Source organism: Pogoniulus pusillus, chromosome 19 (assembly GCF_015220805.1).
Source record: "Pogoniulus pusillus isolate bPogPus1 chromosome 19, bPogPus1.pri, whole genome shotgun sequence".
Taxonomy (NCBI): Eukaryota; Metazoa; Chordata; class Aves; order Piciformes; family Lybiidae; genus Pogoniulus; species Pogoniulus pusillus.
Window position 1 is genome coordinate 15,437,406 of NC_087282.1, and position 26,998 is coordinate 15,464,403.

General features: G+C 44.6%; 1 protein-coding gene across 3 annotated transcripts in view; it reads left to right on the plus strand.

Annotated features, from left to right (window-relative positions):
- The window catches only part of LOC135184013 (synaptotagmin-like protein 1), a 37,498-nt gene extending 10,755 nt beyond the window's left edge, over window positions 1-26,743 (plus strand). For 2 of the 3 annotated variants that reach the window (XM_064159441.1, XM_064159442.1), the window contains exons 2-18: window positions 2,774-3,348; window positions 5,636-5,787; window positions 7,795-7,848; window positions 10,802-10,895; window positions 12,395-12,488; window positions 12,657-12,750; window positions 13,321-14,430; window positions 15,712-15,810; window positions 17,801-17,892; window positions 18,341-18,442; window positions 20,294-20,463; window positions 21,245-21,347; window positions 21,962-22,123; window positions 22,830-22,908; window positions 23,197-23,296; window positions 24,210-24,415; window positions 26,245-26,743. In XM_064159441.1, the coding sequence (XP_064015511.1) occupies window positions 3,248-3,348; window positions 5,636-5,787; window positions 7,795-7,848; window positions 10,802-10,895; window positions 12,395-12,488; window positions 12,657-12,750; window positions 13,321-14,430; window positions 15,712-15,810; window positions 17,801-17,892; window positions 18,341-18,442; window positions 20,294-20,463; window positions 21,245-21,347; window positions 21,962-22,123; window positions 22,830-22,908; window positions 23,197-23,296; window positions 24,210-24,415; window positions 26,245-26,390 (2,958 nt within the window). In that variant the 5' untranslated portion in view covers window positions 2,774-3,247 and the 3' untranslated portion in view covers window positions 26,391-26,743. The remainder of the gene's footprint in view (window positions 1-2,773; window positions 3,349-5,635; window positions 5,788-7,794; window positions 7,849-10,801; window positions 10,896-12,394; window positions 12,489-12,656; window positions 12,751-13,320; window positions 14,431-15,711; window positions 15,811-17,800; window positions 17,893-18,340; window positions 18,443-20,293; window positions 20,464-21,244; window positions 21,348-21,961; window positions 22,124-22,829; window positions 22,909-23,196; window positions 23,297-24,209; window positions 24,416-26,244) is intronic. The other variant, XM_064159443.1, reaches the window with a different exon arrangement.
- The last annotated feature ends 255 nt before the right edge of the window (window positions 26,744-26,998 follow it).

Here is a 26,998-nt window from a genome sequence, read left to right on the forward strand (position 1 = left end):
CAAGGAGGGGTCTCCCACCAGCAGGAGGGAAGAGAAGCACAGCTTCCTTTTTGGTGCCATAGCTTATTCAAAATCACTTTTACATCAGTGGGGTAATAAAGATGCTTGCACTTTAGAGACCCCATCTAGGTAAAACTTGCCCCAGCACTGCCTGATGACTCTTCCATCCTTGTCCTACAAATCTGAGAGGCTTTTGTGTCTCCTTTCCCTGTTGTTTGCAGAGGTGGCAAGGTGAGGGCAGGGCAGGACACAGAGAAAGTGGTCCCATCTGTGTGAGGTCTATGGGATCTTGGCTTTTGTAGGGATCTGTCAATGCAGGTATTTATGCTGCATCAACCCTGTGGCCTTCAAACTGTTTATTAACAAGGCTTGGTCAGGAGAGAGGTTTATGTGCAGCCAAACAAAGCACGGCAGCGCTGTGTGGGGCTGCCCAAGGAGTCTAAGTGTGAGCTGTAGATCTAAGCAATGTGGGGGAGCGGGCGCTGGTTTGGCACAGCACAGTGTGCTTGCCTGATAACAGACTGTACATGGCAGGGGATTTTTATCCTTAATCTGCACTTGCAGACCTAAATAAGCATGCTCTCTCATCACTGTGTAGCTGAGCAGTTCATGGTGGGGTTCTGTTTCAAGTCTGCAGCATCTAAGACACCCATCGGTGGCTGCAGAAGCTCAAGTTCTTACCGAGTTGGCCCTGTGGTGTGTTTGGAGATCGTTTCCCAGCCTTGTTTACTCTCGTGGGCCTGGGTCTACAACTCTGCAGCTCCTGAGCCTGCCAGCAAAACCTCCAGGTGCAGCAGTCTTCTGGACCAGCTCACTTTCCCACGGCCAGTGCATTTAGTGGTTTGATTTTTAACTATTTAAAACAAAAGAAGGAGTTGGCTGTTTGGTTTTTGTTAACCTTTTTCTTCTAATGTAACTGTTCCAGTAAGATAAAACATTCTCAGGGAAGAAAAGAAAAACAAAGAAAAGGAAAAGACCATTTACAAAGCAGTAGCCTTTATTCCTTTTCTACTTGACTACCATACTGATGAATAAAAATGAGCCTTTGCTGAAAATTGTTTCTGAAGTACTTTCAGCCCACACATCATGGGTCTGTTAAAAATAAATAGAAGTTCTAGTGAAGCAAATACTGTGAAAACTCTGATGCTACCTACTTTAAAAAAATAAAACCTGTCCCAGAAATTTCTGGGTAGATGGTTGGAATCAAGCATGGAAGATCTGTGCCAGACTGGATGAAATAGAGGTTTAAACAGAAGAGATTAATCAAGGGGTTTTATGACTGTTAACTGGGTTAACTATTTAGAGTGGTATCCGTAGTTTCTCAGATGATAAAAGCTGTAATTGTAGCATGACAGGCACAGCTTCTAAGAAATCTGAAATGTTGTTTCCTTCCCTCAAAAAGTTATTTTCGAGTAACTATGGAGGCTTTATGGTGATGCTAATTTCTTTCACGAACTGTTTTGTGCAGTGTTCCATGATATTTCTTCGTAAGCATTAAGGTCAGATGCCCATTCTTTCGTCTAAGGTGTTGTTAGACCATTATGATAAAGGCAAATACTTGGGAATGTATCATTCATGAAATAATGTAAATCCATGAAGCTATGTAAAATGTGCAAAGGTCAGTTGAAGTACTTGTGCTTGACTTCAGATATGCCAGTTGAAGGAAGAGGTAAAAAAGTGACAGAAATGATTAAGACCTCAGCTCTGAGAAACCTGAAGGAGCTGGGATTAGTTAGCATGGAGGCTGAAGTGTAAAAAACCCTGTGAAGACAGTGGCAAAGGGAGCATCTCCATGGTGGATGGGCTGATGTCTATCAGGGAGATCTGGGGTAGGCAATAGGAAGAGTTTGGTTGCTGCTGATTAGCTAAAGCACTAAAATAGGTGGCCCGGGCAGGCTGCAATTGCCATCCTCAGAAGGACACATCAGACAGTGAATAGGGGTGATACAGCCAGATGACCTTCAGATCATGTTTGCCATGAAAGCTGGGATTTACTCATTTTTAATGATCTGGCTTGCAAGGCTGTGGTGTTGGAAGAAAAAGCCAAGCATGATGAAACCCACAGTCACCTGATGGGCTTGGAAACTGGAAAAATCCCATCTGGTGAGCTAGAAGCCTACATGGACACGAGCAGGTCTTCTGCTCCCTCAGAGATGTCCCTTACTGCCCTCAAGCTGGGCAGGAGAGGGAGAGGAAAAGGAACGGAGTAGCAATGTGTGGTTTACTCTTCCTCCACGCCCTGCAGCCTCTGGCCGTTTCCAGTGTCTGTTGAAACGTTAAGTGATCTGCAGGCGTGCTGTTTGAATAGCAAATACCGGTGCAGCATAAAGCAGAGTGCACACATGGTAGAAAATGAGCAGCCACTGGTATTTTACAGTGTAACGTGCAGCAGTGACACTTGCAGGTTGATGATCTGTCATATTCCAATTGCTTTACACAAGCTGGCTGCTTATCCTGGGTTTCCTTTAGGGCAGAAAGACGTGAGGAAAAACAGGATGGAGGAAAAAAGCGAGCAAACAGTTTGGTCATTTCTATGCATATTTTGCTGGTAGCATGCTGGGGCAACTGTTTGCCTGTTCATAGGAAAGCAGCTAAAAGAAAATATTGTCTTGGTTAGGGTAATACCACGTGAGGAGCTGTAGGATGGGGAGGGAAGCAGGGCAGCTTGTTTTGGAACTTGTGCTGAAGAGCAAATAAAAACCCCCAATGTACACATTCGGTTGCCATATGTCGCGCTTATCTCGAAAGGCATCTTGGTGTTATTTCTTTGCAGGGATGCTTGATCTCCACGGAGGCAGACTTCCCGGTTGAAGAAAGCGCATGCCAGAAGTGCTGGGGGTGCTGGTGGAGAGCTGAGCTTTCGTTCCTGTTGAGGCAGCTAAGGCGGGCGGCGAGCGCGCTCCTTCCTGTGCTTCCCTCTTTGATTGACGCTGGCTTCCAAGCCCTGAGTCCGCCTGAGAAAAAGCAAAGGAGTATAATTTGCTGAGAGAATTTTCCTGGCAGGGGAAGGCACGAAGTGCAGAGAAATGTGCCAGCCAAGAGCCTGGAAGCACAAGTCCAGGTGCTAACGCAACTTCCACCCAAGCCATGCTGTTGTGAAGTGCTGTCTTTCCAGACGCGTCTTGCTCCGCGCACCAGGGCAGAGTGCACAGGGGCTGCCCATGGCATCGCGGCAGCCTGGGCTGGATTAGTTCCTGCTCTGTCGTTGCTTCCACTGTCTGAACAACTGAAGAAGGTTGCAGGAAAGATGTTGGACTTGAGCTTCCTTACCGACGAGGAGTATGAGAAGCTGGTGAAGGTTCTGCAGAGAGATGCAGAGCTGAAGAAGAAGGATGGGGATCGCATCAGGTGAGAGACTGTGCAATAAGAGTAGGACCTGAGCTTCCTCTGGGGAGGGGGAGGCTGTACTTGTTCTAGATAAGAGTTTGTGTGTGTGTGTGCGAGGAGAGATGGCAGGCTGCAGCAGTGCTGTCCTTTCTTACTCTCATCCTGATGGATTTTTTCATTGCACCTCCTGCTTTCTCGGCCATCCTGCTGTCACTGCTGTCCTCTCTCTCTCCGAAGGATCACAGGGCTGGACTCTGCTTTTGAGTTAATCCACAACCCTCAGAGGCACCAAGAGCAATCATCCCTTTCCTGCTCTCGGGAGCAAGATGCTGGTTTATTTGTGTGAGGGGTCCAAGCAGGGGAGTAGCTGCTACCTTGTTTTCCTCACTCAGTAGGACAGAAATCCTGCAGAATGTTTTAAAGTGAGACTTTACATCCCCAGCTATGCAGCATGTCCCTCCTGTGCTCTTTGAAGTGGGTGTGTATGCAGCATCCACCGTGCAGAGAGGGGCAGTGAGAGGCTATACGATCTGCCAAAGGTTTGTGGGGAGTCATTTTAGAGCCAGGAGCTGCTCTCCATTCAGCTGACTTGCCACTGGCCCTCCTGGAACTCGGGGCTGGTTGACCAGAGTAGCTCGTTGCAGCTGTTGCTTTTTAGATGCCAGCCATTAGACCATCGGGGCTGACAGTATGCACCAGGCTTAGGAAGCTGGCACCAAGCTCCACAGCAAGAAATGCATAGTTCACTGAGTGTGAGTGACAATGTGCCAGTTTGACCCTTTTAAAGATGTGAGTCTTCAACTTACTGAGCCAAAACAAAGTAATCATCATGTAAGAAGGATTCTCAAGGCTTGACGGGGGAGTGGGGTGGCTTTGCAGCAAGCTCTGTGCCCTGGCCTCTGCCTGGGGGTGAGGACTGGGAAGCAGAACTGGTAGTGGCAGGTGAGCAGCTCAGGCTTGAGGTGTATGTGTGTGCATTCTCTTGCATCTCCTCTGAATTGAAACGTGGGTATGGGAAGGCTTGGGGATGTTTTTCTTATTTTTTCTGAAGTGCAGTAATATTTCTGTTCTGCAGTTGAGATTTTGGGGGATTTTGGGGAAAGAGTGCTTGGATGATTTTAGTTCCAGGTCACTTCTGTTTGAAGCTGTTGCACAGAAGGCTTTTATTTGGGAGCAAAACAAGTTTGATCCTGACCAGGCGGGTGCCAAATGCCCTTTGCTGCCATTATGGCTAGATGCAATAAGACCTTTGGTGCAAGTGTAGACATGTTTGGCTGCAACACAACCTGGCTATTAGATGAAATTAAGTCACTGTCATTGCACTAATCTGATGTCAACAGGATCAAAATATGCTCGTACATGTCCTCTGGCCCAGCACCTTGAGACCCTCACAGGGACAGATGCCCTAATTTATATGGGAGCTGTGTAGCAGGACTGGTGGCAGTCCTGCTGGGTCCCACAGTGCAGCCTGCAGAGGGTTGAGCCCACTTATTCCACACCTGCTCCCTTCTGGCCTTCAGGCAGCCAAATGTGGCCCTTTAAGCCTCAGTCCTTATCTAGAGATTTGTCCCCTCTTCCTGATCAGACTTGGGCTGAAGTAGGGTTTTCTCCTGGCCTCTCAGGTCTCACAGGGACCCTGAGCTGTGGGAGGTGGTGCCAGCTGGAAGACAGCTGATTCATCAAGCTGTGGTATGAAAACAAAATAACCATGAGGGTTAAATGTACAGGCTAGCAAACAGAGTACTGACGGGTTTAGGTGCCAAAAAACAGCCTGGGTGTGCCCAAGAAAGTTACAGTAGGAGAAGCTGTGCTCAGGAAGGAGAGCTGAGTGCCAGCACTGGCATGGAAAGAGAACAGGGGAGAGAAGCACTCTGGGAGAATGCTGCAGGGGCAGGTTGCACCCCTAAATAACATGATATGTTTCCATGGTTTGCATTAGATTTGATCCAAAAGCCTTCGCTACTCATGAGAAGATTGATAGACAAATAAAATGGAGAAGTACAAGACCTGCAAGTAGTCCCACCCCTTCCCAAATCCTAAGGGCTGCAAAACAAACTGCTGACTCTGATTTGGGTTTGTAAAACTGGGGAGAGGTGAAGGCCTGTGTTTACAAGGTGTTGTTCCCATTTCAGATGAATAATAAATCAGCGTTTGTTCCAGTGCTGGTTTGATCTTTGTGATTGCAGAAAACCTCTGGGTCCTTTGTACTACCAGATGGATGAACTGTATGGACAGTTGCTACAAAAGTAGCTCAGGGGAAGTTGAAGCCTTGGAGATCTTGGTGTGTAATGTTCTCATTGACTTTCAGGCGAATACAAGGCTCCATCAAGGATGAGAAGAAGAAGAAGTTTGTGACAGGTGAATGGTTTTCAGAAGTGAAGGCAAAACGGTTTCAGGAAGACTTAGAGGGGCCAGATCTACTTCGAGCATCCATTAGAAAGAAAAAAGGCAAACTAGAAAGTAAGTATGTTAGTGTGCATCTTAAGAAAGCATTGATGGACCTCAAAAATGTGGGCAAGTATGAGGGTCTCCCTGTACTGGGAACCTGTTGGGGACCAGCCTTTGTGCTGTGATAAGGAGATTCTCAGCTAAGCTTTAGTATGAGAAGAAAAGAAACCTGATTATCACAATCAGGGCTCAATGGGAAAATTAGAGTGGGGCAGGAGACCAAGGGAAAAGCTATCTGCAGTAAATGCCTTTTGCCCACTTCAGCTTCTTTCTTCCAGAATGTCTGTCAGGTATCACTGGTACCACATGATGTCATAGAAATAAACAGGGAAGGGCATGACGTAGGGCAGTTTCTGGCATCAAACTGGTTTGTGTGGATCAAAATCACACCTCCTGGCCCAATTTCTAAAGTGGTCTGAATAAAACAGACCCTGGCTGCTTTCACAGGACTCCAGGATGGTGAGGTCAGCCACATCTCTTCTGCTGGGTAATACTTGTCCACTAGAGAGGCTCCATACCTAACTTTTTACATGGTAAAAATTCCAAGGCACAATGTTATTTTCAAAGTGTAAAGGACTTTGGGGACAAGTTTGAATGGTACCCAGACTGCAGTGCCACATAGCAAGAACATCTCTGTGATCATGTGCTAATCAGAGTAGATGTATGCTGTGTTGTTTAACAAGCAGATAAACTCTCATAGCAATATATGAAACAGATCAAATCAGATTTGTTGGCTCAGGACAGAGGAGAAGAGATCAACCTCCTGTGAAACAAGCAGGACTCTGTTTTGGGTCCAAATGTAGCTAGCCTGGAGCTGGCATGTCTTGCTGAACATTTGTGTAAAGTAGAACCCGAGTGATTCACAACCAGTCCTCAACATGAAGACAGGCCAGCTGACCCCACAGCAAGGCTGCAGAACTGCAGCCCAGTCTCACAGAATCTCTTTGGTTACTTTTTGGAGTGGATAATCATGGATAGTGAAACATGACAGGTGACTTCCTGGCTTCTATTGCTCTGGGGAAGCTGTGGCTCTGATAGCGCTAAGCAAAGTCTGCCATGGTCCCTAACATAAGGACTCTATGCGTGGGCTCTGTTCTTTTGCAGCAAAGATCAAGGGTTATTATCTGTCTGTCCAAACTCAAATGTTATCTCTGCTAGTTCAGCCCTCTTTCCTGGGCCCTGCTGCCCATTCCTTCTGTGGGGTAGCAACAGCAATATAGATCATTCCTTTGTTCAATGGGCCTCATTGGCAAGGATGTGATTGCCTGGGTTTAGTATACTCCTCTTGGCTTCACATTACTTAGATACACTCTCAAAGCTAAGTGCTGGCTGGGGACTTCACTGGCTAAGAGCCTCACATTCTTTTTGCTTTTTACTTTTCCCTGACAGTTCTTCTCTGATAGCATAGATTCATTGGAGCCTCTGATGTATAACTGGTCCATCATATTTCATCTGAGGTTGCTTTTATCCTTGGTATTAACATTTCATGATGTCATTAAATTTACTATTTTATCATCCCTTCAGAATGCTAAAAGATATAAAGCCTCTTCCAGCTTGACAATGTTCCCTAGCCATTTCTACAGAGTTTGCTCTCTGCTTTAAGAGGATGCAGTTTATGCTTGCACCCTCTTCATATGAAGAGACAGGCACTTCAGCAGCCCCGCTCCTGAGGCCCAGGTCAGACAAACACTTGGTCATCTGCAGCCCAGCTAGTAGTCAACTGTGAACTGGATCTGTCTACCTGTTGCCTTGCCAGCCCACTTCAGGAAAACCACATTTGAAGTACTCTGCTGATGTGCATGTATGAGATGTGTTCTCAGGTTATCATCAAAAATAATCTTATTAGCATAGCAGTAAATGCAAGTTATGTCTTTGCATGTGCATTACTTGACTAATGCAGTTTTATGAAGGAAGACGCACATGTTACTAAATTACTATAGTAATTATGCTTAGATGTAGCCCTCTTTATTTCCTTTTTAACTTTTTATCTTCCCTTTCTTTCTCTTTTAGTGTCCTCAGACATTTCCCACTGCCTCTTTACAGCACTGGCTGAGGGTCAAGATTCTGCAGCTGGTATTTTCACCTTGCTTTTGCCTGATGTGTGCTCAGCTCCTGTAGTGGTTACCAAGCAGATTTCCTCCCTTCACATGTGAGGGGAAGCACTTCTTTCAGCAAGAGCGTTGCACTACTGAGAGTAGTTCTTGGCCCATCAGGGAAAAAGGATGAAGCATCTTTGCAAAAGTTTTGGCTGTGCAGCTCATGTTCAATATAAAGTAGATGAGATAAGGGCCTGTGTTTGCCATCTTGACATGTTTTTTATTCTGGAAAGATCAGATCAGTCATTCACCATCTGTTGGCTTTCAAGGTGATGAAGGGCTGCATGTTCCTTTAGCCAAAGCAACCGTGTTCATGACTCCAGAGCTGTTAATCCTGATTGAAGTCTTTGATGACAGTGTTAGGAAGTGAAATGAGAAAATTCCTGCATAGAAAAGCCTGCTGAGATAATTGCTGGCATTCTCTTTGCATGGTAAACAGGCTGAGGAGGGGTGGAAATCTGTGCCTGCAGAGGAAAAGGTCCAGTGATCTTTTTTGAAGGAGGATTTTAACCATCAGAAAGGAGAGTTGTGTGAATCTCTGCAGGTCTTCACAGTTGGTAGTGATTATAATAAAAAACACTAGTAATCAGCTGCAATATACATCTATAAAATATATAGTTATCCTAGATATCCTATATTTAAAGAACAGCCTGCAGAGCCACATGGATAAATTTGGTGATAATTCCTCTGTGAGCTTGTGCAATGGATGAGAGTCGAAAATTGTCTGAGAGACTGTTTTATCCACCTGCCAAGACAAGTCTTTGTTTTAAAGTGATAGGAAATGAGTAAAGCAGGAGTGGCTGTATGTACACACATATAGATAGATGCATGGACAAGTTAAACTGGTCAGGCCACTATTGATTTCTGTTAGAATCTACTTCTTAGTCTGTCTCATCCCAGAGTTAACAAGGGCATTGTGCTTGTCTTGATGGATTATAACATACAAATAAGCTATTTGTTTGTGGTTATAGAAGCCAGGTGTGGCTGTGTCAGTGACAGAGCCATTTCGAAGGGCAGTGACTTGGATGGCAAGAAGGAAACACCTCCCTCTGCCTCTGCCAGCCAGGACTGGGGAGCAGTGTCTGAGGGGGAAGTGTCAGTAAAAAGCAAATATGACATAATGCTTTTAGAAATGAGGTGAGAAATTAGCACAGTCTTTGATTTTCAAGGTCTTTTCAACCATGACAGGCAAAGAGAAAGTGTAGGAGGTCTATGTTTCTCTGTTTCCAGAATGGCTACATGCTGGCATCTGCTTCCCTTAGGTCTGGGACAAAGCAGGAGGATGTGGCTCACTGTATAAATAAACACTTCTTGGTGTGCCTTCCCATACCAGCATGTGATGTGGCCGGCACATGCCACCAGCCATGCCACGGCTTATCACTCCTGAAGCAGCAATGCTTGTTGCACATCAGTGTTTACATGGATAAAATGCAGCCCCTCTCCCCAAAATGAGCTCTCTAAACCTGGCTTATTCTCACACAATCAGATTCCTGTCTTCTAGCAGGAGTGGTTCCCTGACTTTAAAATGCTGTGGACACCACAGGGCCACACAGCTGCCATCTCATGTGTGCCAGACACATGGTCCTAACGTGGATGATGCCTGCCATTGTCCCCTGCACTGCAAGGACAGTTGCTGAGCAGGGAGGAAGAGTTGTGGCTGCAGCATTTTTCTCCAAGGGGAGATGAAGTTCCTTGTTGGGATATCCCTATTACCTGTAGGCTGACCATGCTGCTGTTGAATGGCACTATCTGCTTCCCAACATCAGCATGGCAGTGATGTCACAGACCATCTGTAGAACTGATCTGCTCTTGAACTTGGTGCTGATTTCTAACCACATAACAAAGCAAGGCTGTAGCACAAGAAAAACATGGACCTGTTAGTCGGGGTCTGGAGGAGGCCACAAAAGTGATCAGAAGTCTTGAATGCCTCTCCTATGAAAGAAAGGCTGTGAGAGTTGAGGTTGTTCAGCCTGGAGAAGGCTCCAGGGAGACCTTATTGCAACCTTTCAATACTTAAAGGAGGTCTATATGAAAGATGGGGGCAATCTTTTTAGCAGGACCTGTTGTTGCAGGACAAGGGGTTGTGGTTTTAAACTAAAAGAGGGCAGGTTTAGACTAGATTGTAGGCATGATTTTTTTACAGTGATATTAGTGAAATAATGGCCCAGGTTGCCCAGAGAAGTGGTAGAAGCCAAATCCCTAGAGCTGTTACAGATGGGACTCTGAGCAATGTGGTCTGGTTGAAGATGTCCTCATTCACTTCAAGGAGGTTGGACTGGGTGACTCTGAAAGGTCCTTTCCAACCCAAAACATTTTATAATTGTGTGATCTTGTTGGCCAGACCAGTTCTTCCTTGCCATTTTAGAGTTTAATCCTTCTGGGTTTGCAGTAGCAGGAAAGCCTGTTAGCCAGAAAAATGTCTAATGCAACTTTACACCTTGGCAGGCTGCTGTAAAGGTTACTGTCTTCTATTGTTTTTCCTTCCAGGCCTTTAAGAGCTTAGAAGACATAGTTGAGCCTTGTGCCAGTAAAAATAAAAGGGATCTCCTCATTAACTGTATTGGCCTTCTCCTTTGTTTGCCAAGATCTGATGACTTTGAGTCAAAACAGGAAGTGGCTGAATTTAAATCCTGAAGTGGATTAACTATATTGACAGCCATGGCAATGTCCCTTGAAGGTCTGCAGTGATGCAACAGCTCCTGGTGTGAGGCAGGATCTGTAGGTGCCTATGTTGCATGTGGAGCATGGGTGATGCTGTCCCAAGCCTCCCGATTCACGTGGAAAGCAGACAGAGCCCCCCATCAGCCATCTCCTGGTAAATCCTCAGCATTTGTGCTGGTGGGACTCACTTAACAAGCCTTTTCTTTCCTTACACAAAACCATTGAAAGTTTAAATCAATATAATTTCTCAGTTGTCTCTTATGTTACAGCTGAGGCCAAGGAATGCATCCAGACGGGTCTGGGAAGCAGAGCTGCCCCAAGTCCTGCCTTCCCTGAGCATGCTGTTGGCACAGGAGAGGAGAGGTAACCACTGCTACTCCTGCAGTGCTCTGACTGCTGCTCTTACTTCTAATGAAAATTGAATGCTACCCATTAAATCCTGGTCTTTAACTGAGTTTCCAAGCCTGCATAAGTAATAGGTTATATAGGATATTTTTAAAGTCCTTTTTCCAGGAATTGTCAGAATATCAATACTCCCCTAATAACTAGTGCTAATGTGCTTATCCCAGAAAGGTCTTTTCCTGCCTGATTTGATAAGGAGTCAGTAAAATGGGATCTGTCTCTAATGCCAGGATACTCTGGTTAGTTTTCAGAGTAATTATGGTTTTATTTGTTTAATTTTTGCCATGGAGCAACACTAACAAAATGAACTATTTGAGGAAACTGCTCATTTCCTGCTGATGCCAGCCTCTGTGTTCAGTGTTCAGCACTCTCCATCAAGGCTTGGTAGGATTTCACATTGTGCTGACTGAGCAGAAACACCCATTCCAACAAGCATATCAGTGACCTCACTCAATATCCATGGATTGTGGAGATGTCATTAAATAGTCACATACTCATTCGTTGTTGCTTCCATCTCTTCTGCATTTTTGTCAGCCAAATGAGGAATCTTTCTTCACAGGTGGCAGTTGCTTCAATCAAATATTAAACATGGGCTTTGACAACACTTCCAAACTTCTTGCAGCTGTTCATTGGCTGTTGCTTAATGAAGGATCCAGAGTCAATAAGCCTGAGATGCTTCTGCTTTACCAGCACAGCAATGATCCTAATGGCTTTTTTGTGGTGGTTGATTAAATCCTGAAAATTTTGCTTTGTTTTTCTCATTCAACTTGAAGTGCAAAGCACTGCCATGTGAAATGTCACCAGCTTGACTGCTGCTCTCCGTCCAGAGAGCAGCTACCAGCAGACACTCTCAGGTGGAAACATTCAAGTAAACTGCTTGCAATATGTACTTCTTCCATTTATTTACCAGGCCTTTAGTAATTAACTTTTATTCAAAGCATAAAGATTTATATCCTGTAATATAGTTTTGCCCTAACTATTTTTGTCATAAATGATTCCTGTAATTTCTAAATCCTCCATCAATCTGGTTATGCCTTTGGCCTGAACAAGGAGAGGTGGCCTGTTCCTTCATGGGACACAGCATGGAGAAGCGTCTTCCTCTTGCATGGCTCTTGGGCTCCTCTGGCATTACTGCTTGCTGTATTTTTCCCTATGGTTTTCTCACAGAAGGGGAAATTGACACCACTGTTTATATTGAGCAAGTTCTGTACGGACTGCAGTGCTGGACTCATCTTTACTCCAGGCTCAGGCCATTTGGCATGTTTCCCAGTCCTTTCAAGCAGTAGCAGAGACAATAAATGAAAGATCAGCTCTGGGCCAGTCTGGGTCAGTAGATAAAGATGGCAAAGTAGCTGAGCAGAACTCGGATGATGTTGAAGACTGTCGTTGACTGTTGATCACCCTATCAGTCACGTTACTACCACTGCTCTCCTTGCTCAAGCTGTTCTTCTGTCCCACAGATCCAGCACACATGCACTTGATACAGCAGAGGAGCATAAAATCTGGCCAAAACCGAAGCCGAGACTTCATGTCCCCCTGTCTGCATCACACAAGGTAGCAGAGATGCAGCCCCTGCGCTTTGTTTTGTTATTCCTTGGACCTATGGACAGCCTGTACCTACTGGCACAGGCTCCACAGACAGCCTGCCCTGGTGTCTGTGCTCGAATAAAATACATTTTTCTAGTCTTACTGGTACACTGATAGGGTTTGTTTCCCATTCAGAGATCCAATATACATGATGCCTCTTCCTCAGAGAGTGACACTGCAACAAGTCCATTTGTGACTGCAACAAACAACTTGCATTTGTCTAGAAAAGGTAAGGGTTTTGTGCAGTGAAATGTTGGTGGTTTAGTTATTCAACATCAAACACCAGGAGACAAGATGTTATTTATGTGTGTACAGATGAATAACAAAGAGTATTTCTCACCTTAGCGTGTAAGAACAGGCTGCCAGCATTTGTAAGAATTATGCCAAAGCAGCAGGGACCAAGAAAAAAGATATGGTGACTGAAGCTTCTTCTGGGTCTGAGGATGTTTTAAACTGAGTGCTTGGCTTACAACTCCTTAATCCACAGATCTAAGCTGCTTTCTCTGTCCTGCCTGAGTGTAGAGTGTATTTTTGGTACATAGCAAATAGCCAGTAGGAAAGCTGTCACACTGAAAGCAGAACTCATGGCAGTAATTTACAGCTCACTGGATTTTTTTTGTGTCATGTTGCAGAGAGAAGGGCTGGGGTTCTCAGGGCTTTCTGGAGTCCCAAAATGGGGAAGAATTAAGAATATATTCATGGTTTCTGGAAACTCCCTTTGGTTTCCCTTTGAGAGGTTGCAGCCCAGAGCTTCCAGGGAAATACTATATGATGTGATGGGCATTTGTTGTTGTTGCAGGTCATGAATTACCTTCATTGCCCACCAGTGTTTTAGAAGATGCTGTGCCTCAGGCCACTACTGCAGCTGGAGGAGATGCTGTTAATGGGGCCTCTGGCACCACACTGGGAGCAAAAACTCCACCTGAAGAAACTTACATTCCCAGCAAGATACCAGTTAAGAAGAAACCGAGCAGAACCTTCCCCAGGTCCGAGCAGTTTGTGAATGACATGGTACCAGCAGAGAACAGCCTCACAAACAGAAAGCTGTTGGCAAGCCCCAAACCACTAACCACAGAGGAGGAGAGCAGCCAAGCTGTGAAGCAAGGCACAAACTATACCATCTCATCAATGAGTAACAAAGAGGAGGATATTGGCCTTGATCGTGAACACTTCAAGCACTTGAAGAACTTCTGGGAGAAAGGAGCAGACTCTGTAATGGTGGGGAACATGCCAGAGAAGCCAGCTTGGGTGGAGGCAGACGGCAGGCAGTTCAAACTGTGCCGCTCGCTCTCTCTGCAGTCTGGGCAAGGCCGAAACAGTGAAGAAAAACCTGGAGTCTTCACCAAAACAAGAACCCCCTACAAAAGGACAATAACCCTGTCTTCTAGTGAGGAAGAACCAAGCTATGCCGCCCCTTCAAGAAAGGGCTCCATTCCCACCATTCCTAGATCCACGTATGCCAAGAGCAAAGGCAGCCTAATTACAAGAAATGACTCACCGAGTGAAAGCAGTGGGAAGCCACTGGTGCCAGAGGAAGAGAAGTGCTCCAAGAAATCCAGACTGCCTGTGCGAGCCCCTTCCACCAAAATTGAGTCACCTACCAAAGAGGTGTCTGGCAGTGGGGTAGAGCCAGAGACGCCTACAGATGAGTTGATTGTGGCAGAAGAGCGCAAGTGCACAGCAGATTCCCTGGCAAGCAGGGTGCAGATCATGATTGAGCCTGTGCTTACAGATGGTGAAAACAATGATGGCAAAGAGGAAAGACCTGATTCAGGCACTCATGACAACATGGAAATAAAGGGAGAGCTACCTGAGGAAAAAAGGTGTGAGTCTTCAGACAAGCCACCATCCAGTGAACCAACCAGAGAGAGAGAAGCTGTTCAGGGAATGGACTCATCTGTTTACTCAGGTACTGAGGGCTGGAACCACACCCTGTGAAATCCTGCTGTAAGCCTATTTTCTTTCCTAGCCTTTCTGCATTTGGCCCATTTTCTTTGTTTGTCCATTTAGCCTGTATTGCAGTTTGTGCAGTCTTAGCACGTATGAAATGTGTTTAGTAGATAGCTGTGGAAACAAATCTTGTGCAGCACGATGCCAGCGTCAAAGGGGCAGCGCTGCTCCTTTGCCTTCCTCCCTGCTTCCAGCCCCCATGCCTTGTCTGTAAGCACCTCAGCTCGGGACAGACCTCCTTTTCTTTAGCACCACCTACAACAGGTCACAGGAACTTGCGTTATTTCTCTCACTGGAAAGAGTGCACTTTCTTTAAGTGGTGGGGCTGGGGGATTTCCTTGTGGTGGTAGAGATAAGTCCAACACAAATAGAAGAAATAAAACATGAAGCAAAGTCTTTAATAAATACCTTGACTATTAGGTTTCTTTGATGTAGCTTCTGGCTGCCAGTGCTTAAATGACATTTTGGGTCTTTTGAGAACGCACAAGAGAATTTGGATATTAAACTGCAACCGGAGTGGGCTGAACAAAGAGTGCTGATCTTTCTCCATACTGATACTGTGTTCAGCTGAGGTGGTGTCAGTAGTACCACCACTTCATCAGTCTCTTCCTCTGCGTTTGATGGGCTTTTGTAGCAACAATGAACAAAAGTTCTTGTTAATTGTAATTCATCTTACATGTGGGATTGGATTGCCCACAGCTCTGCTCTCTGCCAAGCAAGGATCTAGGAAGGGAGAGCTTCTTATCTTGTTTTTTCGTATTTCCTGTCTTCACATACCTGTGTGAGTCCATGGATATGTCTGCTTTTAACTGTGTCATTTCTTGGCTTATTTTCTACCTCATGCAACGTTTCTGTGAAAATCATGGGTCATACTTCAGGTAAATAGAAATGTCTCCTTTCTATACCAGATCATTTTTATATTTATTTTTTTCCATATTAGATTAATTTCATATGATATTAGCATATGGCTGTGTTGAGCTGGAAGCTTTTGCAAATGCCAGTCTGTTTTATGGACTGAGTTAATCCAGTGCTCACATTTCCCATCACAGTATGAAGTTATCCTCAGGGAAAAACACTAAAGTGCACTGATGATTGGAAAGCAACCCTGTGTAATGTAACTGCAGTGTGCTCTAAGCAGAGTGAGCAAGCCAGGAGACAGACACACACACACACTTGTTGATACACTGCCCATTTGTGTTTATTTATTTACCATGTTGCTTTGGCTTTTCATGTATTCCAGAGGAAGATGGGGATCATTCTTCTGCTGCTCAGGCGTTGGCCCGAGCAAATAGCATTAATGTTGCAAAGAGCATGGTGAACATTTACACAACCACAGAGAGTGAGTAACATCTTTCTTTCTTCTTTTCAGTTTATGTTCATTGAAGGTAATATATTATGTCCAAGTTCTGCATCCCTGGTACTTCTGTGCATGTATCAGGCAAGGAGAATGATATATTGTTTCATTATCAAATTACAGAGTTTATAGTGCCCAGAATTAAATTCAAAGCCAGGAAATTGCAGCTGGATTGATGGTGACTTACTCTGTGTCTTCATTTGGAGAAAAAAAAAAAAAAGTAAAAAGAGTTTCCAGGCTCCTTGTACCCATCTTTCCTTTTCCCTCGAGTACTGTGGGAGCTGCATGGCAGCCTGTGCTCTGGATTAATCAGAGGTGCTAGACCTCACGTCCAGTGTGGGACTCACACCACAGACTCCTGTCACATTCATTGGGCTTGCAGTGCCCAGCCTGGGCCTTGGCCTCTCACCTTACCCACAGCAGACATCATTTGATGGGCTGATCTCCCCAGCTACCAGCTGGGTCATACTTTGGTGACAGCTTCTCCCTGAGAAACCAAGAGAAGCTAAGAAGGCAACCAAGAAAGTAAAAGCAAACCTGAAGAAGCCTGTGGCCAAGAACTTATCTGTGCCAGCAAGAAACCCATGAAGGCTGAATCCAAGGAAGAGGCCCAGAAGGAAGGGAGCAGCTGCCTCTGTGGCCAAGAAAGCTGGTGACAGTCTCCAGAGGTGAAAACTGGCAAGCCTAAGAGGACAGCTAAGAGCTTGTCTAAAAGCAAAGTGGTAAGGCCAAGGCTGTCAGGGATGAGTTGAAACATAAATGCCTGAGGAAAAGTAAAGCTGCTCAGAGGAAACAATTAAGCCCATCTAATTAAGCTCAACCCAAGTTATGGGAAGGAGTGGAGTCCTCTTTGAGGCTGTTGAATGCAGCCTGCAGGTGGGGTGTGCTGCATTGTGCCATGATTGTGCCCATTCCATCCAGTAGCCTCATACCGAGTGCACCCCATTGTGTTGTGCAGTGGCACATCATGCAGTGTGGTGACTTGAAGCCTCAGGTCCCATATGCATTGGTTTTCACTGACATGGTCTCCACACCAAAAATCAAGTGTTTAATCTTCTCTTATTAAAGCTTATTTAGAGCCACGAGCTTCATCCTGGGAAACTTCTTTGCAGAGTTAACACTTCAGTGTTTGTAGTAGAGTGGGAGGGACAGATTTCATGCTTTACTCATGTTTGGAAATAAAATCAGTAAATATCAAATTAATAGTGAGTCATATAAAAGGTAAATCTAATTCAAACCAAGACAAAAGGGAAAGGGACAAAGAAGGTTTTGGGCATGTGGAGCACTGAAGAATGTGTCATCATGGCATACACGGTAAGCAAATGTGTATATGTGCACATGTGTTTATGCATAGGTATCTTCTGATAAGCACTTTCTTCTGGGATGGAGATAGTTGTCTTCAAGGAAGCTAGTGGGATAAGATACAGAACAAATAGGTTTTATTTAAGCAATCCAGTAGCCATCTTTCTAAGTTGATGTGAAACTTTCTGACATTCTTTTAGATATCCAGCTCTTGTCCATTTCTCTTCTTGAGAAGTGTGTGCAGTGATGAAATTGCAGGTATAAATGTTTTACAGCCCTTATGTACAGGGCAGTGTTCTACTAGAGGAAGCTGTGAGTGTGTTTGATTTCTGTGACAAGGAGGCGGATCTGTATGGTTTTAGTCTCAATCTATACAAAGGTGTGCAGAGACACAGCCTCAGGCTGCTGAGTGAATTAAGTTAGCCACTAGAGGGAGTCTGCACACTCCACACGAGCAACCAAAGCACATCGGAAATAGCCTTAAGATGCTCAGTAGCGGTTTTCCGCATGGGAAGGGTCGGCCTCAATGGTCGGCCTCAATGGCAAGCAGAGATGGGACAAGTAGGTGGCACTCTGGTGGCCTCCTTCCTTGTGCCTTTAAACAAAAATGTGACTTACTTAGAATTTCCAGACTCTGACAAGATACCTCGATGCCTTTTGTTTGTACCTGCAGCGTACAATAAACCACATTTGATAGACCATCAGTTCCTTGAACCCGAAAGAGTCAAAGAGCTGAGCAGATCCTCTCCTCTCCTGCTGTCTGAGGTAGGCTGGATGCCAGAAACGGCTGGAATGATGCTCTTAGCATCCCCTCTTGCTTTCATGAGAATGTTTCTCCTGCACACTGCCAGTACTTGCTTTAGAGCGTGCTTTGGTTATGTCATAAATAAATGAGAAAAGCCTTAAGAAAATAGCCCCCAGTAACCCAGACCAACCCTGCTATCAAGGAGGAGTTTTCACATTTCTCTCTTTCTCAAACCACACCATTCCCTGCCCTTTCCAAGATCCCAGGCTGCTACATGCAGCTCTGTTTGGAGTCAGTTAATGATGACGTCCACTGCCGGGATGCCTCTAGGGAGGCTCCCTGCACTCTCCTCCGCTCTTCTAACCTGACGCTGCTTAGTGGGACTCTGCAGAGCTGTTGGTTTTCCTCTGTGGTGTTGCAAAGTGCTGGCACAGCAGAGCTTAAAGATGCTTGTTATTTTCTGAGCAGACTGAATCAGACACGGCGTCAGAAATCAGCTTCCAGTTTAACAGGCACAAAAAGACCCCCAGCATTGGCAGCCACTCATCCGACATGGCATCTGTCTCCTCGGTAGGTGTTTGACGCGGACGTTGTGCTAGGCAGGGGTTCTCGTGCGACACGGTGACGCTGCACTTAGGCTGATGCTGCTGATGTGGCCTCTGGAGCATCCTGCTGCTTTCTGCACGGCAGGTTGTTAAAGAACAGCTCTGATTTGTTATTTGTGTTAAAGGAGCTTCTCCAGGCACCATCCAAATCAGAGACCCACTAGGTCGTGACGAGACAAACTCAGAATAAGCAAGAGCCCCCACAGCACGGGTGCTCCAAAGGTCAGCAGCATGCAGGGGGCGGGGGGGATTTTCCCGAGGCGGGGAAATGAGGCACACAGCTGTTGAGTAATGTGTTTGTGGTCTGTGTCTAAAAGAACTGGGGCTGCAGATGGGTGCCTTCTGCAAGCTCATCCTTTACTTTATAAGCAAAGTCAGGTGAACTTGGTGTTGGACAGCAAAAGTGTGATCTAGTGCTTCAGCTTCTAAGGAGAGCTGAAAAGAGCTGAGTGTGTTTAACTGAACGTGTTTAATGTTCCTTTGAGACATGCTTTGGGGGTGGCTGCTTACAAATACTTGAACATGCTGTATTGCTATTACAGGTATCTCTGAGGAGTAGATGTTGATTTAAAGAATATATATATATATATATAATCAAAGCTGGTAGGGAAAGGCCATGAATGTAGATAAATATGTTTAAAAAAACTTAAACTTTGGGGCACATGAGTCTTTCTCCTAGTCCAAGTCACACAGGGGTTCTTGAAAATCTTGGTCAGGATTCTCTTGGGGTAAATATCCTGATGGGATGGTCAGTGCAGCTCCATGGCCTGAGAGGAGTTGTTTAGCAGGGTCTTGTAAGTTATAACAGAAACCAATTCAGAACCAAAGGAAGTAGGAGGAGACAGGAATTGAGGTAATTAGTAGGGAAGTGTTTTAATAAATGTGCCAAGAGGGTTAATTATTTCCTTTGTAAACAGCATTAGCTTTTGTGTTATCCTGTCAGAAATCATGACTGATTGGTGCAATAGAAAATTCTCTCATCTTTCTGGAGCATATGTTGTTTCTGCTTCATCACTTTCTACCAGGGAAAGACAAAGTCTTGAAAAAAGAAGCCCAAGGCATATGGACAGATGCAGCTTGCTCTAGGAAAGCAAGTGACTCCTGGGTGCCTGGCTCCTGCCTTTTACCTGTAGAAATCTCATTTTTCCCAGACTTTTGTGGCAAGCAGATGCACACAGCCTGTCTCTGGTGGGATGGTGGCTCTTCAGAGCAGGGATTGTTTCTTTTGTGTACAGCTCCATGCACATTAGGATCAAGCAACAAGACAGTACCAATTTTTCCTGCATTTCTGGTCTGAACTGGTTCTTGCTAGCCTTTTTAAAGAGTGGATTGATAGTTGTGTGGCTATATCTACCTGAAATAATAAATTCATATACAGATAGGTAGTTCAAGTTCTCTCCATTTTTTTCTTAGTGATGATACTGAGTCAGGATAGTGACTGTATTGGAAGCATTGGGAAAAGGAATAGATTTGTGTGATCCTTTTGGTAGTATTTTCACTCCATTTCTTTAAAGTTTCAAGATTTAGGGGTGAAAATCCTCTTCATTTCTTGAGCATTCAGTAGAACAGAATTTCTAAGTCCTGGTCTAGGAAGCATATGCTTGTGAGACCCTTATTCAGGTTCCCCAATCCTTGCTTGTTTGAGCACAGCTGCAGATGTGGACCATTTTGGTGTCAAAGACACAATACTACACCAGGAGAGAAAGTGCACATTACTTCTTTGGGAATGCCCTTCTCAGACTATCACCTTCGTCCAGAAACCAAGTCAAGAGGGTGTCTATTTCAGCGGAACTGACCTTGCTCTTTCACCTGGCAGGTGAGTGGCAGCGTGCTCAGTGTCTACAGTGGTGATTTTGGGAGCGTGGATGCCCAAGGTACTGTGGAGTTTGCCTTAGACTATGATGAGAAGAACCGGGAGTTCCAGGTTCATGTGTCCCAGTGCAAAGATTTGGCTGTTGTGGATGAGAAGAAAGGCAGATCTGACCCGTGAGTGATGCTCTGGTCCCTTGTGACTCTTACATTGCTGAATTTTGCCTTCTGGAGGATCTTTTTTCTCATATTTTGTCCCTTTTAAATGTCCTAGTTTCTTCCTTCCATCAGACTTCTGGTGCATATTAGTGCTGGTACTTTCCTAGATGATGGTTCTGGACCCACTTGCATCAGTAACTATGTTGCCACACTTACAATTTGAACAGACTGAGAAAACTTCCATCCTGTCACCACTGGGATATATTCACTCTGCGTCCATGGGATTCTTGATTTGTGAATGGTGAAAACACTTGGTGCTGCAGACACGTGTCTATATGAAAAAGTCCACAAAGAAGTGCTGTTAGAGGCACAATGGTGGTTGTTCAGAGGTTAGTGATCTCTAGTTTGAAAAACAACGAAAAGAAGATTGGATTGGAACCCTGAGAGAGACTTAAAGACATGACACCTCCTTTCACATCTCAGATTTCACCCCTGATTTAGAGTCAGAGAGAGACTATAGTTAGGGGCATTTCAGAAAGTGGATCTGGGGCCTTGCTGACTTCCCATATTGCCTACACAGCTGCCTGCTCTAAATGCTAATGGCATCCACCCATTCCCAGTCAGATTTATGACCTCATGTGCAAGCCAAGTTAATATTCTAGCAGGTCTCTCAATATATTTTGCTCTCAGAGTCAGCTCTAGGTTTTTTGTTTCCATGTCACTATCCACAACTGTTGCCAACTTATTAGAGGTTGGTGGTGTGCAACAAAATCCATCTAGAGTTTGTTTTCTTTTCTAGATATGTTAAAACTTACTTACTCCCAGACAAAGCTAGAATGGGTAAGAGGAAAACTTCAGTGAAGAAGAGGACAGTGAATCCCATTTACAATGAAGTACTACGGGTAAGAACAAATACATGCTCTGAAAACCTTAGATGTAGCAGGCACCTGTACCACATCAGGTCTGGAAAGACCCTACCTTCTTGTCCAGGCTTCTTTGGCTGCCTCCTGCCAATGCTACAGTGCTTTTCCCAAGTTTGTTAGGGCAGAGATATTAAAGGTTTCTCTGCAGCCATCTGTGTGGCACCCAAGATTTCTGTGTCAAAACTGCAGAGTGATCTTTGGATGAGATAGGAACCTGCAGCCTGAGCAAGGGATGTTCTTCCCTTTCCTAGTGTACAGTCTCGAGGCGTGGAACTAGTAGGAAAGGTCTTTATGTGACCTTACTCATCAAAGACTGGAGGATTGTTAAACAATGCCTAGGCCTATGTTAACAATACTTGAAAGAGTGTTTGGTTTGCTCTGTAACAAACAGAGCTCCAGGTGCTCAGCACAGAAACTCCATCAGATGCAGGACATAAAAAGAGATATTCAGAGTGAGGCCAGTCCATTACTGCATGTGCAGACAAGATTCGAGTGTCTCAGTCAGAGCTCATTCAAGCTTTTGAGTAGTTTATTTCTGATTGTGAAAGAAGCAAGCAAAATGTGAATGACCTCACCTCTCTTTCTTCCTCTAGTATAAAATAGAGAAAATGGTATTGCTGATCCAAAAATTGAATCTCTCTGTTTGGCACAATGATCCACTGGGACGTAACAGTTTCTTGGGAGAGATTGAAGTAGACTTGGCCAGCTGGGACTGGAGTAACAGAAAACTCAACTGGTACCCACTGAAGCCCCGAGTAAGTGTGTCTCCACTGTAATCCTGCCTCCTAGCCCAGTCCTGAAGCCTTTAGGGGTGGCAGATGGTCTTCCTAACTCCTCTGAGGTCTTTGAGTGCTGTGGTGTAGCAGAACAGCTTGAATTATTCCTAAGGAAGGACAGTAAATCACAGAAAAGCCCTGTAAGTGTTAGTGCAGTATTCAGTGCTCTGAACACAGAACTTGGGTCTTATATGGTGGCTAATCTGTAGAGACAATTTCATAAATGTGATCTGACACCAATCAACAGAAACTCTGGCATGACTTTGCTTCTCTCTCTACTTACATAAAGACCATCCCTTAAAACCAGACAGCAGAGTACAAGGTGATGCAAATGAACTTGCCTTGAGAAGTAAATATTCAGGTGCCTGTCAATTTGCTGCATGCTTCTGGGTTCAGAGGTCTAATCTGAGACCCTTTTTCAGAAAATAATGAATTATTGTCCTTCAGAACTAAGATGCTTAATTATGTCCATCTGGACTTGTCTGGAAAGGCAGCCTTGATGCAAATTCTCAGGGTTTTGGTTCCCAAGGACTGAGATTGAGAGTGAAACCACCTAAAAGAAGTTGTCCTGACTGTCCTAGCCATGCAAAATCAGAGTTTGTTCACTTGTGCCCCTCCACTCAACCCAAAAGCTGTTTGCATTGCTACATAGTCACTTGTTTAGTCAATAATTCCTCTCTTTCAGAGCCTCTCTGCTGTTAACGGTGTGGATCATCGAGGAGTGATGAATTTGTCTATTAAATATGTCCCTCCAGGAAGCCTGGGTAAAATGTGTTTCATGCACTAAGAAATATTGTCCATGTGTAGACATGCAGCTTGCAATGCCTCATCTATTTAAGGTCTTGTTAAAGAGAAGTCTCATTAGAGCAAGATCCACTCGGGGCAGGTACCAGTGCTGTGGCATCCAGGCAGAGAGTGCAGATCTTCCAAGGGAGTGAGCATGCATGAAGTTATGTTGCTGCACCCTCAGGTCCCTGGAGAGGAAGCCTGACATTTTGTTAACTACTGTAAGGACTGGCACAAGAGTTTCTTTTTCTTCCCCTAAATGGCAGGTCCCAAGAATCCTCCTTCTGGTGAAGTTCACATTTGGGTCAAAGACGTCAAGGACCTGCTGCAATTGCGTCCATCTGGAGTTGACTCCTTTGTGAAATGGTAAGTGCATGAGTGCAGTTTTGATCCTGGGTCTGTGCCTCCACAAAGTGGTGTGTTTTATCCTCTTTTCTCAGGCTTACCTAGCTGAACCTCCACACTGTAAAGCCTTCCTGGTTCACACTGGGCTCTGGAGGAGAGAATTGCCCTTATTATTCACTTGTGGGCATGTTAGGAAAACTCTGGCTGTGATAAAGCTCTTGGTCAATCACTGGCTGTGATTCATTCAGTAATTTGTCTCAGTAAGGCCTGAGAGGAGTGTATGAAACTGCACCTGAAGTTGTGGATTTTGCCTTGATACAAGCTTGCATGGAAAGTTTGGGAATTCATTAGGGACTCACCAGAACTGACCTACAGATGGTTGGATCCTGCTTGGATCTTCTCCAGAACTTAACATGTGTATGTTCTCTGCAACATCAGTTCTGCCTGTTATATGGGAGAAGGTGCTGCAAATATCCCATAAAATTAAGAGGAGATTTTAAGAGGTTTTTTCCAGCACTTAGAAGTGCCAGGCACCATTTTTATGTGGTTTAAATTCTATACAGAGTTCTTCTGCAGAAAGGTTTGCTTCTCAGGAAGTCTAACTGACCATTTTGAAATGCCCTCTTTAGGCATCTAAGTGATGGCAACTTATGAATTTATAAAAATGTCAGATACAAAAAAGTTGCCAAAACCCATGACTTTTTAAGCAAGTGCCCTCCTTTCTGAAAATGTTTACTTTTAAAATGTAATTTCTTGGCAAAAAAAAAAAAGGTTTCCTCCAGGAGTGATGAACATTTTCCATTAAAGCTACAGAGAGACCAAATCCCTCCTTTCTTCAGAACTGAGGCTTATTTAGACTGAGGAACTCTGCAGGAGCAATTCAAATCTCAGGTGGGATTCAATGCCATATGCTGTGTTTTTTCTCTTGTCAAAGCTATGTGCTGCCAGACACCAGTAAGAAGAGTTACCAAAAGACCCGAGTCATAAAAAGAGACACAAACCCTGTTTTCAATCACACCATTGTGTACGATGGCTTCCATACAGAGGACCTAAAGGATGCTTGTGTTGAACTGACTGTGTGGGATCACGAAAAGCTTACCAACCATTTCCTTGGAGGAATCAGGCTGGGCCTTGGGACAGGTAAATTATTCCCTTGACATTAAATGAACACTGCTACCATATTGCTGAGCCACAAGATAGAATGGGATGTTGCAGAGTGTTTTCCTACTGGGGAGAAACCAGGAATGGCAAGTCTCAGTAACTAGTGAGAATCTTGGCAATTGCTGTGTCAGGGATGGAGAGGGTCCTGGTAACAACCCTTTATTCCCACATTTTTTTCCAGCATCAACTCTCAGGTCTGGTAAAACCTTGGGTCCATCAGAGAGTTTTTCTGCTGTTACAGAAAACCAGGCTGCATTAGAGGTCGACATTCATGTCCCACGTGAATGTCGTGTGGGACAGCACCACCTGGTGACTCTGCCCACATCACCTCCTCCCTTGAAATGCTTTAGTAGCAGGAATAATGCATATTTGAAAACCAGGTTAAGCTAAACTGGATGAGCTGGTAGGAAGTCAGTACTGAGAATGCATCAGCTGGAATTAAGTCACCGATTGGAAAAATGAAGTTATCTGGGTATAGACTAAGGTGTTATTGTTGGGGGGTTGTTTTGGTTTTATTTAGGCTATGTACTGTTGAAAGACCTCAGCGAGGTGTGACATGCTCCACTGAGACAGTCACTGTCTCTGGGAGCTGATGGCATAAGGTCCCTGTTCAGTGAAGGACTTAGACCTGTGCTTATCTGGAAGTGTTTAACTCCAGTGGAATTAGTCATCCTTGAAGTTAGGAAAATTCAAATATTTTTAAGCCAAAGGTCTAAAAAGGAGATAGGACCATCTTGTGTTGTCCATCTTTCAGTGTATACCATGCCTGGGCTTTGACAGATTGCATGCTCATCTTTGCATTTTTGTTAGTGGGGTACCTAAGACTTTCTCAACTATTTCTTGATGAGGAAGAGGGCTCTCTGAGAGATGAAAGACAAACAGAAGATTTCAGACTGTTGCAGTAAAGAATATCTGTTCTTTGAGGGTGCTAGGAAAAGATTTATAGTAGCTGGAAGGTGTGCCTGTGTTTATTGGATTTGCTTGTGTGTTTTCTGTATTCATTCTTTTATATGTCAAAAGGAGCGTTGTGAACTATCCGGTGGGAAGGGACAACAAGATTAAGCTCATGAGCAAGGTATAAAGATAACAGTCCAAAGATAAGCTGGATTCCAAGTTTAGACCTTTATCTCATTGACAAGCAGCTGGCACATAAAAATGGTTGAATAGTCATATGATGATAGGATGTTAGGGGTTGGAAGGGACCCAAAGAGATAGTGAGTCCAACCCCCCTGCTGGAGCAGGACAATACTATCTAACACAGATGACCGAGGAACACATCCAGACAGGCCTTGAGAGTCTCCAGAGAAGGAGACCCCACAACCTCTCTGGGTAGCCTGTTCCAGTGCTCTGTGACCCTTACAGTAAAGAAGGTCACCTTTGTGTTGAGGCTTGGAATTAATGTACACTCTTTTCTGCTGTCACCTGGTGCTGCAATCCTGTGATCATGTGTTTGCCTCCCATACAAATGAAGTGTAGAGCAAGAGACTTCCGACAAATACTCCACCCTGTCCACAAGAAAATCTTTTGAGGAGAAAACAAAGACCTTCTTTACCATTCAGAAATATACAGAAAAGACTTGAATCCAATCTTGTTTTCCTTGGCAGGTTATGTTTAGGGCTCTTGCATTTTGTGGCTTTTACATTGTCTTTTGCACTCCGGTGTACAATGGGGGCGATTAGCAGAAGAACGGGGGGTGGTTAGGGTACAGCTTGTTCAGAGGAAGTCAGCACCGTTTATGTAAAGACACTGCTTGCACCAGTATGAACTCTTCTTGCAGCTCCTAACATCAGTTTTCTTGTTCTTTTCAGGTTTGAGCTATGGCATCTCTGTGGACTGGATGGACTCCACACAAGAGGAGGTGGCCTTTTGGCAGGAAATGATGTCAGCTGCCAACGAGTGGATTGAGGGACTGCTGCCCCTGCGCTCGCTGGCAGGGAGGAAAAAACTGAAATAACAAACCCCTTGTGCCATAGGAAGGCTGAATGTGGTCATTAGAACTGGGAGACTTCCTGCACCAAGGTGATAGAGACCAACCCTGGGGCTGGCAGTGTCAGGCTGATAAGGCAATTGATAGCACTTTGGAGATACTACATGTTAAATACTAAAATGCCAGCTGCCAAACTGATGCTTTACTTGATTCTGACCAAGAAGACACTTGATTTGCCATTTTATTTAATCATTTACAGTCAGTATCTTTGAATTCCACTGGCAAAAAGAAAATGAAGTATTTTTATAATGTTTCCTGTGTCATTTTCTTTTTCTGTGCAGAGATGTAGTTGTACAAAAGCAGCAACATGGTATTACTCAAATTTCCCTGCAAGTGATACACTTTGTCCTTGGTGTAGAAGTGCTCCAAGTCACCTGCAGCACAGTCTGGGAGTGGTAGCTTTGCATTTGTTGCTGGTGATACGTGAGGAAAAAATGAGAGGACTTTTTGAAGCAGAAATTGAAGCAACCTGAGGAAGATAATGAGGAATGCAATATATTAATTTGTTTCTGCTTTAATACTAAAAAGAGGTGTGATGGTCCTACAGCTATCAATATTCTGCAACCAGGAAATGT